General features: G+C 33.7%; 2 protein-coding genes and 1 long non-coding RNA gene across 3 annotated transcripts; all 3 read right to left on the bottom strand.

The window, feature by feature from the left end:
• Positions 1-1879: 1879 nt before the first annotated feature.
• On the bottom strand, positions 1880-2396 carry LOC133789640 (uncharacterized). The gene is made up of 3 exons (XR_009873646.1): positions 2295-2396; positions 2134-2214; positions 1880-2018 (listed from the first exon to the last, which is right to left on the bottom strand). It is a non-coding gene; the product is annotated as an uncharacterized LOC133789640 (long non-coding RNA).
• Positions 2397-2483: 87 nt separating this feature from the next.
• LOC133791740 (protein EXPORTIN 1A-like) lies at positions 2484-5424 on the bottom strand. Its single transcript, XM_062229657.1, has 8 exons — positions 5413-5424; positions 4308-4343; positions 4172-4231; positions 3689-3760; positions 3134-3231; positions 2784-2892; positions 2592-2657; positions 2484-2510 (listed from the first exon to the last, which is right to left on the bottom strand). Exons 1-8 carry the CDS (start codon positions 5422-5424, stop codon positions 2484-2486), a joined length of 480 nt encoding a protein of 159 aa, XP_062085641.1.
• A 196-nt stretch (positions 5425-5620) lies between these two features.
• LOC133789638 (large ribosomal subunit protein eL21x/eL21w-like) lies at positions 5621-6602 on the bottom strand. The gene is made up of 2 exons (XM_062227425.1): positions 6129-6602; positions 5621-5912 (listed from the first exon to the last, which is right to left on the bottom strand). The coding sequence occupies exons 1-2, from the start codon at positions 6457-6459 to the stop codon at positions 5878-5880; spliced, it is 366 nt and encodes a 121-aa protein (XP_062083409.1). The 5' UTR covers positions 6460-6602; the 3' UTR covers positions 5621-5877.
• Between the last annotated feature and the right edge of the window lie 4248 nt (positions 6603-10850).

The raw sequence follows: 10850 nt of genomic DNA, 5'->3' as shown, positions 1-10850 counted from the left end.
AGCAAAGTCATGAGTTCCATCCAAGGATGGTTAGTGTTGGTTGCTACCGAGTTAAGGTTAAGCCTAGGGCTTTTAATGAAGTTCAGTTAAGTGCAACAAGCATCTATAAAGCACTACAAGAAAAAACAGTATTCATAACACTTAAAAACTGCTAACCGGGAGTATTGATAACGCTTCTGAAAATGCTAACATAGCCCATGTTATTAAAAGTCCTGTCTTTTCTATAACAGTATTCGAATGTTATGTTCGATGTTATCTTAAACTATTCAATAACACATTTTTAGTTGCTATAATATTCAAATAATAACATTTAGTTAGAGTATTTGATTATAAATTTGGAGTTTAATCTTATACTTTATGCATAACATTTTTCCACTGTTACATTTGATTATTTTGATAGCATTTTTAGTTTGTTATATTATATAAATCATAACAATTTGTTATGCTTATAATATATTTCTAAATCATAACATATTAAAAGTCTAGTAATAAAATTTTGTTACTTTAGTGTGGATAATATATTTTAAATTTTATTTTGATAAGTATACTTATAAGGTTTTTTTTTAATTAAAAGATTTTCATTATTGTATTTTGATAAAAAAAAATCAAAATTAATCATAAAATGTAATTCTCAATAGATTGATAAACAACAAGTATTACATTAAACAATAACTAATTCAAACCATGAATATGTCTACTTCATGAGATCTTAGTTCTAACTTAAATTTGAAAGCATAACATAATAAAGTTTTATAATCTTAAACATTTTTTACTTTAAAAATGAAAAACAGAAACATTACAAGATACACAAAAGTAAATCATGCATGAAACTTGCTCCATCCTTCAATTCATCATCCAACCAAGTACTTGCTGCTGAAGTTGTTTGTTGCCATCTGAAGCTCTCTAAATTGAAATCTCCTCAGGTTTCCAAGGCAAACCTCCTCATGATGTTGCCCTGAAATTTTTTAAAGCCTACAACTGTTAATCTCTTCTTATTGTCAAACAATTTAACTATGCAATGAAACATATATGAAAAGCAAAAAGCAATGAAACCTAACACTACTTAAGTAAGTAATGTTAGATTAAACAAAAATATGTACAATATAAACCCTAACAAAGCAGCTTTGCAAGATATGAAACATATATGAAATAGTCATGTTCATTAGTGTAAAACTAAACCCAAATTCTCTTCTGAACTAGCCAGTAATGAGGTCAAAATTAGTAAAGAAGGTGAAAATCGCTTAAGGAGTTCAAATGGCTAAATCGCTAAAGGAGTTCAAATGGCTAAGAGCTTAAGGAGCTATTCTAATTCTTAACAGTCCTTACATTTTCATGGCCAATATGGCATAGGAGTTCAATATCTTCCCCAATTTAGTTGAAGCAACTGCTCATCATATATTATGTGAATGGTTTTCCTCACTAACTGTAATTAAGAAACATGTAACAACAAGGAAGAGTACCCTATTATTGTATCTCAATATGTTGAGGTAACTGAAGCAAAAAGACCAAATAATACAGATTAGAGAAATGGTATCAAACCAAAGAATAGGTAAAGTTAAACATATATACATAAATACACAAACATAAAATACACACATAAAATAAAAGCCAGATTCCCTGTCTTTCATTTCTGTTTTGGTCTGTTTCGATGGAGTTTTCCTTCTTTACTTGTATTTTTCTTAAGTAATAATACAGGTAGATTTGTTTCAAAAAAAAAAACAAATTATGTTGCACTAATTTGTAAACATTATATTCTGGAGATCATCTGAAACTCAATAAAAAAAAAGGTATATGACATAGTATTTTTTTAGCGACTAACCATTTCAATGTCAGAAAAATCTGGGCTGCCCAATGTTAGGCTCCTGAAATTCTCCTCACACCAATGCTCCACATACATCACAGAAGTGAAGTAGGAGCCAAGAATCTATACACACAATATTCAACACCGTCCTTATCACATCTTGATCCTTCAGGAAATCAACGCTTAAGCGTGCCTGTCCTATAATTTCAGCCCATTTCTACATTACAAAGTAATAGTACAAGGAATTCAGTATATAGCATATGTGATCTATTTTGTATCTAACAAAAACATAAATGGAGATGACCAAGAGAAGTAAATAAAATTTAAATGACCTGATTAGGCAGCTCCATCAATCTGTGTAGAAACTCATCCCTCTTCTGAGGATCAGATTCTGCATGAATCATATGACCAACCTGAAACAAACCACCTGCTTTAAATGTGTATGATCGTTTTATGTATAACAAAGTAAATAGGTCCAACTAAAAAGTCCTACCGATTCATAGAATGAATGAATCTGATGAGGCTCAAGATCTGCAACAATGGTTGGAAGGCCTGTTAAAAGTTCACTTATAAATGGTTCATTTTCTCCAACCTGCAAATAAAAAGGAGCAAAGTACTGAATAAATAGGTGTTAACAAAATAATCCACTCTAGTTTCCCTTAATTGTGAAAGCAAGTTAATATCACCCTTTACTTAGTTTCAAATATAACTGAACCCAGAGAAAAATATTGACAACTATGAACAGCCGGAATTCAAATAAAAAATGTGAGTTTCTCAAAGTAATTGTTACCTGAACAATTACAAATTTCCGTTTGCACTTCTGAACAATCTTCAAGAATGTGTCACAGGCCATATCCTGAAACACATGAACACAAAGCTTTAGCAACACTTATGTAGACAAACCATTCAATTTAAAAGACAAAATTTCTCAGTAACTTTTAAGCCTTAAACCTAACCAAGAAAACCACAACAGAACAAATACCTGAACACCAGGATGTGTCTCATGCATGAACTCAAACAATTTGTTCACAACAGTTTTTAGGAACTTCCAGTGAGCTCTTAGAAACCTCGGGTACTGTCCAACAACATACCTGCAGAAAGAGAGGAGGATTATGTACAAGATTTCAAAAAAGTACTGGTTGTATACCTCCAACCAAGTTTCTCATAGTTCTCAAAGTTACTCAATTAAAATCAAGTGGCTAAAATTCATGGTTTCTACAAATGACCAAAGAATCTGGATGGAATGAGGTGTTATGGCCTGGCAGGCTATATCTATATGCATTCCACCTCAACTCAAGATAGATAATCAATCATTCAATCATGAATACTTACATAATGTTACTTGCAATGACAGCTTTGTTATCCTTCCCTTTCGTGATTTCGCATAAATTCAGCGAGTCATGAATGACCATAACCAAAAATCTGTTCTCCTGCCTAAGCAAACCAACATAAAAAATATGAAGGGCATACATTGACCTCCAGAACATGAATATTTCTTATGCATTTGATGATGCAAACACATTATCAAGAAACAGGTATAACATTTAAATAAATAAACTCTCATATTTTCCCAAATGAGAGGGGCATGTAAAAGTGATCTCTGGGTTCTACATCAAGATCCCTAACACCACATGACAGATGCATGGACATGTGCCCTCACAAACTCATAACAATATGTGGTGTAAATAACATTTACAAGGAAATAAAGTACAAGCTTACACTCACCATGTGACTATCTTAGATCAGAATAAACATTTTTTTGTAGTCAAAACAGAAATGCCAAGTAAACTATTATCACAAATAGAAAATGAGTAGAAATAACATTTATAGGGAAAGTTAAAAATGTACATGTTCTTCCATCATCGAACCAGATATAGACCCTATTACCCAACATAATGTGTTTAAGTTGTTCCAATTCCAATCCTCGTCACTTAATTGTTTGCTTAGCTTCTTTAGCATCTGCATCATACAAGAAGAATAGACAGCATACGATAGAATTTATAATGAAAATAATATATAAACAATCAAATGACACATTTTCTCTGCAAGTGTCTGACAAGATAGAAACAAGGTGTTCCATTATAATTATACATGCAGAAAATAATTTCAATTGAATGGCCAATAAAAGAATTCCCCACTCATATTTTTCCTCAAACTATTCACTATCAGCAGCCTCCAAGCTGCAGCCACATGACTTGAAAGAAGTTTCCACTCAAAATAGGTCGCATCATAACAGAAATATTATTAGACATAAATATAAAAAAAAAAAAAAAACTATAGCTAACACAAGCTTGTACTAACTTTGGTACAAATAGAAAACATGAAAAAAAATTCAATACATTTACTACTTTATTTTCCATAAACCCATACTAGCTTTTCTGTGTCCTCATGATCAAGATGTGACAAATATATCAAAGTCTCCCTCATGATCTGCAACAATAATAGACCATAGCAATTTGGTTAAGGAAAGTTGCCATAATAAATAAGAGTTCAAGCAATTTTATACCTTCATTCCCTTTATTACATCCTCAAGAGTAATAACCTGTAACAGAGACAAAAAAAATAAGTCTGGATTAATAAAAAAAATGTTTTCCAACTATTAATGAGAACACAAAACAGTAGCACCACCAACACAAAACATAGACCATCAAAAATCAATATCATATTCAAATTTCATGCTAAGATCAAAGTAGCGCCTCACTTCAAACAGAGATACAACTCACCAAACAAAGTAGAAAAAACCAATTTGTCAAAATGAGAAAGTTGCAGGTGGGGAAGGGAACACAAAACTAGAAAGAAATGTATTTAATTTTTTGATTTTATAGAACTTCTTGCAATAAAATAATCTCGTGGCCTTGAAATGTATAAAGAAACAGAAAATCAAACTAGACCCAAATTTTAATATGTTTTACATGATTTGGGATTTGCTTTTCTATGATGTAACTAGCTAGCAAGAAAAATTATAGTAGTTTACTACTACTACTACTACTAATTTCAAGTAAATTTAAAAAGTTTGTATTATCACAGAGAAAACTAATCCAAAATACAATTTAGATCCTTTACCAAATAGGTGGTGGATTTCTTGATGGCATCCTAGCTAAAATACCCACCAATCAAGTAATTTAAGAAATGGGATTTCTTGTTGGCATCCAATCAAACAACCTAATAGCTTTATCAACTTCAACATGTTTAGAAAACCCATAATTATACAACTCTAAAATATAACATCTAACTTAGAACTTTCATCAAACAGTTTTCTTGCTTCACTCAGAAACACACAAAAACAAAAATCATTAGCACATACTACAAATAAGCAATTTGAATTCCAAAGTAAAAATCTTAGTCAAATGAAACTCATAAAATAGTTGGGAAACAGCCAAACTAGTCTTAAAATCAACTATGGTGGCAACAAATCATTCTGATGCTATGCAAAGCCAACATCTTTGAGCTAGATGATAGTTAATAAGTAGAAAATTAATTTTCATCTACTTGACAGTTTCAATCAAATCTCATCAGTCTCTCAGTGTTTTTCTTACACAGAAACTGAGATAAAAATTATCTAGATGTGATTAAAAATAAGAAAAGGATTCCTTAAAAAAAAAATAACTTACCATGCCTTTCATTAAGATCACTAATAGTTGTCTTTTTGTCTAATTCTGATCAAGAGTCCAGTATTACAGTATATCTATAGACAATGAAGCTCAGGGAGGAGGTTAAAGCTCAGTATTACAGTATATCTATATTCGCTCAACTCTATAGACAGATGTAACTCATAAAAGTATATCTCAGAAACAGTATTACATGTATATACATGAGCGAATATAGAGTTGACTTCAGAAATTTATTCAAAAAAAATCTTAATAAATGAAGACCTGATGCCGTGAGATACTGAGGTGTTGTGCCTACTGCTTGCTGCCATCTAGCTTTTGTGAAGCTTTGAGGTGTCCTTCCGAATTGATGCCATGACTAGTGAGGTGAGCTGCCTTGAAGACCTAGTGTCGTGAGGTTATGTGCCTTGCGTGAAAGATAAGATTTGTAGTGCATGAAAGATGAGAATGCCTCTTGCTTTTTTTCTTTCATAAACCGAAAATCTTGGACTCTTGGAATATTTCTGTACACAACAAAAATAGCACAGAAAATTTTTAAAACAAAATTGTACTTAGAATAGTATTCAAAATATGAAAACTAACAACGGCTTCGAGTACTTGAACTAATTAAGGAAACGTTTCCATTGGTAGTCTTGAAAACAAAATCAAAACCAGACAAGAACAGAACAGGATAGAACATTGAGAAGAAAAAATAATACATAAAAAGATCTAATAACCACCCTTGAGATCGTTGACAACATCATAAGGAATGGGGGTGACAGTTTCCAACTGAGCTCCTTCGACCATGAAACCTGGCTTGGGACCCTCTGGCTGCCTCTTGGTGCTGATGGCCTCACCCTTCAACTTGGCCTCAGCCTTGAGCTTATTGTTCCTTAACTTTCTGTTTCTGAACTCCTCAGTGCATCTAGAGGGCTGGACATACTCCACACGAACATGAATCCCCTTCTTAATGATGTGGTTCCCAACCTGCTTGTTAACCTCCATGCCAATAGCGCGCTTGGTGATGTTCCAGACATGCCCAGTTCGGCCATGGTAGAACTTGTGGGGCATACCCTTGTGAATGGCGCCGTTAAACTTTCAAATCCATAAATCAACACCAAAAAAAAATCAAAATTGACAGGCTCAGTTACCTTAGTTTACATATAAATCATACTTCATATATCATAAATTAAAAAAATGGGTTAAAGTTACCTTACTTCACATAATGGACAAACTCAATTGCCCATCGCCCATGGAGGAAAGGCCTCTGGTTCGCGCTAGGGAGAAGAAAGGGTCAAAGCACTTTGGGGAGCATCTGCTTCGCCCCTTATTGCGTCTTTTCATCATCGTCCCAAAGCCCTTTTCCTGGGACCCTTCATCATTGATCCTTAGCACCCACATCTGAAAGAGAATGAGAGAGAGAGGTCAGTGAACGATGGTTCCAAACCAGAGAGAGCGAAAGAGAGAGTCACTGTGAGTGGGATGAACGAGAGATTGAGAGAAGGCAAGAGATTGGAGTGTGTGTGTGGCTATTTTTAGAGGGAGAGAAAAAGAGACAAAGAGGGGAACGTGGTTAGGGTTGATTTGTGAAGAAGAAGATACAAGAGAGAGAGAGAGATACTTTAGGGCTAATAGAATATTAGAGGGGGAGATGGAAAAGCTAGTGGCGGGCTTTAAAATTTACTGTACCATGAGCGCGCCTGATTTTTCTATTTAACCATAGCGTTTTTTTAAAATTGTGATTTTTAGGTGTTATATTAGGCTAAAATTCTTGTAGTGAAGGTAGCAAAGATGATATAAGAACTTCACCTTTGTGGACTTAGAGGTGGTGCCCCCTCTCATGGGAGTTGGATTTTCTCCCTAGAGAATTCATTAAGATATGAGCACATGACCATGATAGTGATAAGCGAGAGAGTGGGAAAATAAAAGGTGTGGTGGAGGTGTGTGAGGTATCAACGGTTTTATCATATGGAATACGTGGTTCAAGCTTTTAAGCAAATATTGATTTCATAGGACTTTGTGGTATTTTCACTAAGGTAAAGTTCAAACCGAAAGGTACTTTATTTTATGCACCAAAAAATTTTAAGCTAGAGAATGAGGCTTGTATTTAACCAAGTAGGGGATTGTTATGATTGGTCAAATACAAAAAGATAAGTGTTGAAATATAAGCAAGATATAAAAAATTAGGGAATTTCACACAATAAATATGTGAAATTTGAGTTTCAATTGTAGGCACTTTAAAAATGTATTTTTGGGTCCAAAGTGATGCATAGAGGTATCTAAGGGTCCCCAAAAATTTTGGTAGCATTTGGAGCAATTTTTGGACCATTTGAGGGGTCCAAAATCAGAGAGGGTGACGATGCGTCGCCACCCAAGTGGCACAGCATTGCCTAATGCTTAGGGCTTCAAAACCCCTAGCAAGTGATGCATTGCCTTCATGTAGGTGATACATCGCCTAATGGAGTCCATACAAGTCATGTAAATCTCTCTAGACAGCTCTCAAAAAGCCAAGAATGGGTAACTAGTCAAAGTTAGTCAAAGGATGAACTTGACCATGAAAAAGTCCAGATTCGTACAGTTTTGCAACTACAAAATCTTTGTCTGTTCCTATGATTTCGGCTGCAATGATTGTGATTGAAAGTATTTTTAGAAACTTTCCCAGACTGTGTTGTGCGTCTAGAATTGTATAAAGTTTACTTTCGATAAGTATTTTGTGTATAAATACGAACCAAAGCATCAGCCCTAAGCACCTCTTCTTCTCCTTAATTTCTTATACCTTTAGACGACTGTCTTTCTTTTGTAAGCGATAGATGTTCTTCCATTCCTTGGTTATTTTGTGTGTCTTTGTAATTGCTTATGTGTTAAGCAAAATCTCAAAGAGAAGAACGTGAAGAACAACCTTCGGGAGAAGGTTCATCAAAGTCTTGCATCGGGAGGAAGCAAGCATTCATCAAGCAATTTGAAGGGAATTCAAACCTTGGTGTCTTAAGGAGATTCATTCAGCAAAGAGAAAGTACATCAAGCTTGCAGCAAAACCATTAGAGAGAGTGTAAGTTTTGTTTAAGTTAATTACTTTGTACTTGTGAAATTTGCCTAATGAATCTTATCTCTGGGCATGGTCCTGTGGACTAGTAATATCTTAAAGGATATTGACACCACGTAAAAAAAACTATGTTTCATTTTATTATTTAGTCATTTCTATTTTATCACACTAGTTTGATATTCTGTCATGACAAAACTTGATCTGTTGCTACAGAATACCGGTTTGTTGTACCAACTTGTTTGTTCCGAATTTAATAATTTAGTTAATTAAATAAAAAGTTGGTAATCATAAATTACGAAATTTTAATTAGTATCAGAGCGGGTCACTAAAATTTTAGTGAGGTCTTGTGATTATTTTTCCATTTAATCGATTTCGTGTGATATGTCAATTTTTTACAGAAGGAAGCTCCATAATCTGACCATCGACTCTAACTATCCTTATTGGAAAGTGAGGATGAGGGCTTTCATCAAGTCTGTAGATGAAAGAGCGTGGAGATCTATTTTATCTGGTTGGTCTCCACCGATCAAAAAAGATAAGGAAGGTAATACCAAGGTAAATCTGAACTTGAATGGTCCACTGAGGATGATAAGTTGTCTGGTTATAATAACAAGGTCTTACATGCTATTTTTAATGGTGTTGGTGAAGGTTTTATCAAATTAATTTCTTCATGTGATTCAGCAAAAAAAGCTTGGCTAATTCTTCAAACTTAGTTTAAAGGAACTAATGTCAAGCGAACTGGGTTTACAATGCTTCAAACTAAATTTGATGAACTTAGGATGTTAGAATCAGAAACTCTCTCTGAATTTTATGAAAAATTGTCTGACATTGCTAATGATTTTTTTGCATTGGGTGAGAAACTTGATGAATCTGTGTTGGTTAGGAAAATTGTGTGTGTCCTTCTTGATAGGTTTGATACAAAGCTTTTGGCGATGGAAGAAGCAAAAGACTTTGGTAAGATGAAGGTTGAAAAATTGATGGGTTTTTTGACAACGTTTGAATTGAATCAACAAATCAAATAAAAGGACAAGCTGAAACCACCAAATAATAAAAATAAAGGTATTGCTTTCAAGATTTCTGAAAAAGAATGTTCTGACAGTGAAGATGAAGATGAAATGACTTAGCTGACTAGAAATTTTCAAAAATTCATGAAAAAAGTGAGCAATAAAAATAAAAATAATTTTTTGAAATTTCCTAGAGGAAATACGTCTTCAAAACCATTTGTTTCTAACAATAAAAGGGGTATTCAATGTAGGGAATGTGAGGGTTTTGGACACATCCAATCTGAATGTGTTAATACTCTTAAAAAGAATAAAAAGGGTTTGAATGTGACTTGGAGTGATGATGATTCGGATAGTAATGATAATGAATTGACAAATGTTGCTTTAACTTCTATTGTTTCTAGTATGTCAATCTTTATGCAGGGAAGTAAGGAAGTAAGCAATAGTGATCTGAAAAATGAGCCTTCTGTTGAAGCAGAGTTTGATTCTGATGAATCAGAATTGGATGAAGATTCCTTGGCTAAAACGTACAAGGAAATACATGGTAAGTGGTTGGATGTCTGTTCTGAAAATTGATCAATGACCAAGACTATCAAAAATTTAATTGGGAAAAAATAATGAGCTTCAAATTAGTAACAGAAATTTTGAGTCTAGTCTTATGACCGAAAAATAGGAAAAAAACAAATTGAAAAAAGAACTTGAAAGCGTAAAAAGAAATGTAAAAATGCTAAATCCAGGTTCTTCGGTTTTTTAGGATATTCAGAACATTGGTCAGAGGATTCATGCTGGTTTGGGATACACTGGATCTCAACGAATGAGAAAACTTAGGGCCTGTTTGGCTCCTTAACTCAAAAACAATTTTCTGTTCTAAAAAATAGAAAATTGTTTTTGGAAAACAAATGATGTGTTTGGCTTTGTTTTTTGAGAACAGTTTTTAAAAAACTAAGTTAAAAAAGACAAGAATTTAGAAAACACCTCATTTATGTTTTCAAAAGTTGTTCTCAGTAATCTCATTTTCTCTCTCGACGAAAATGGAAGAAGCAGTCAATGAAATTTAATGGAGCTCTGAGCTCCTTCTCCTCCATCTCTCCGTCTCTGAGGACATTCTTCACGCACAAATCAATTGTTCTCTTCTGTACTGCTGACTGAAACGAATTCTCTCAACATTTTAATTGTGTGTTCTTCTTATCTTACACACTTTGGTGCCCTAATTTTTTTTCTCTTCTGATTTAACATCTGTCTCTGATCCTCTCTTGCAGATCATATCTTGATGTTGCAGCTAGACCTTCACTCTGCCATTCGCCTGGGTTTTTAAGGTATCTCCTTCTATATATTTATATAAACATAAATGTATAGTTCTTCCTTGTCGTTTCGCCATTTAGCAGATACGCTGGGTATGAGTGTCTGATATGTATAGTCAT

This window comes from Humulus lupulus, chromosome 7 (assembly GCF_963169125.1).
Source record: "Humulus lupulus chromosome 7, drHumLupu1.1, whole genome shotgun sequence".
In the NCBI taxonomy this organism is placed as follows: Eukaryota; Viridiplantae; Streptophyta; class Magnoliopsida; order Rosales; family Cannabaceae; genus Humulus; species Humulus lupulus.
The sequence above is the reverse complement of the archived record's forward strand: the minus strand, read 5'-3'. Positions and strand labels throughout refer to the sequence as shown.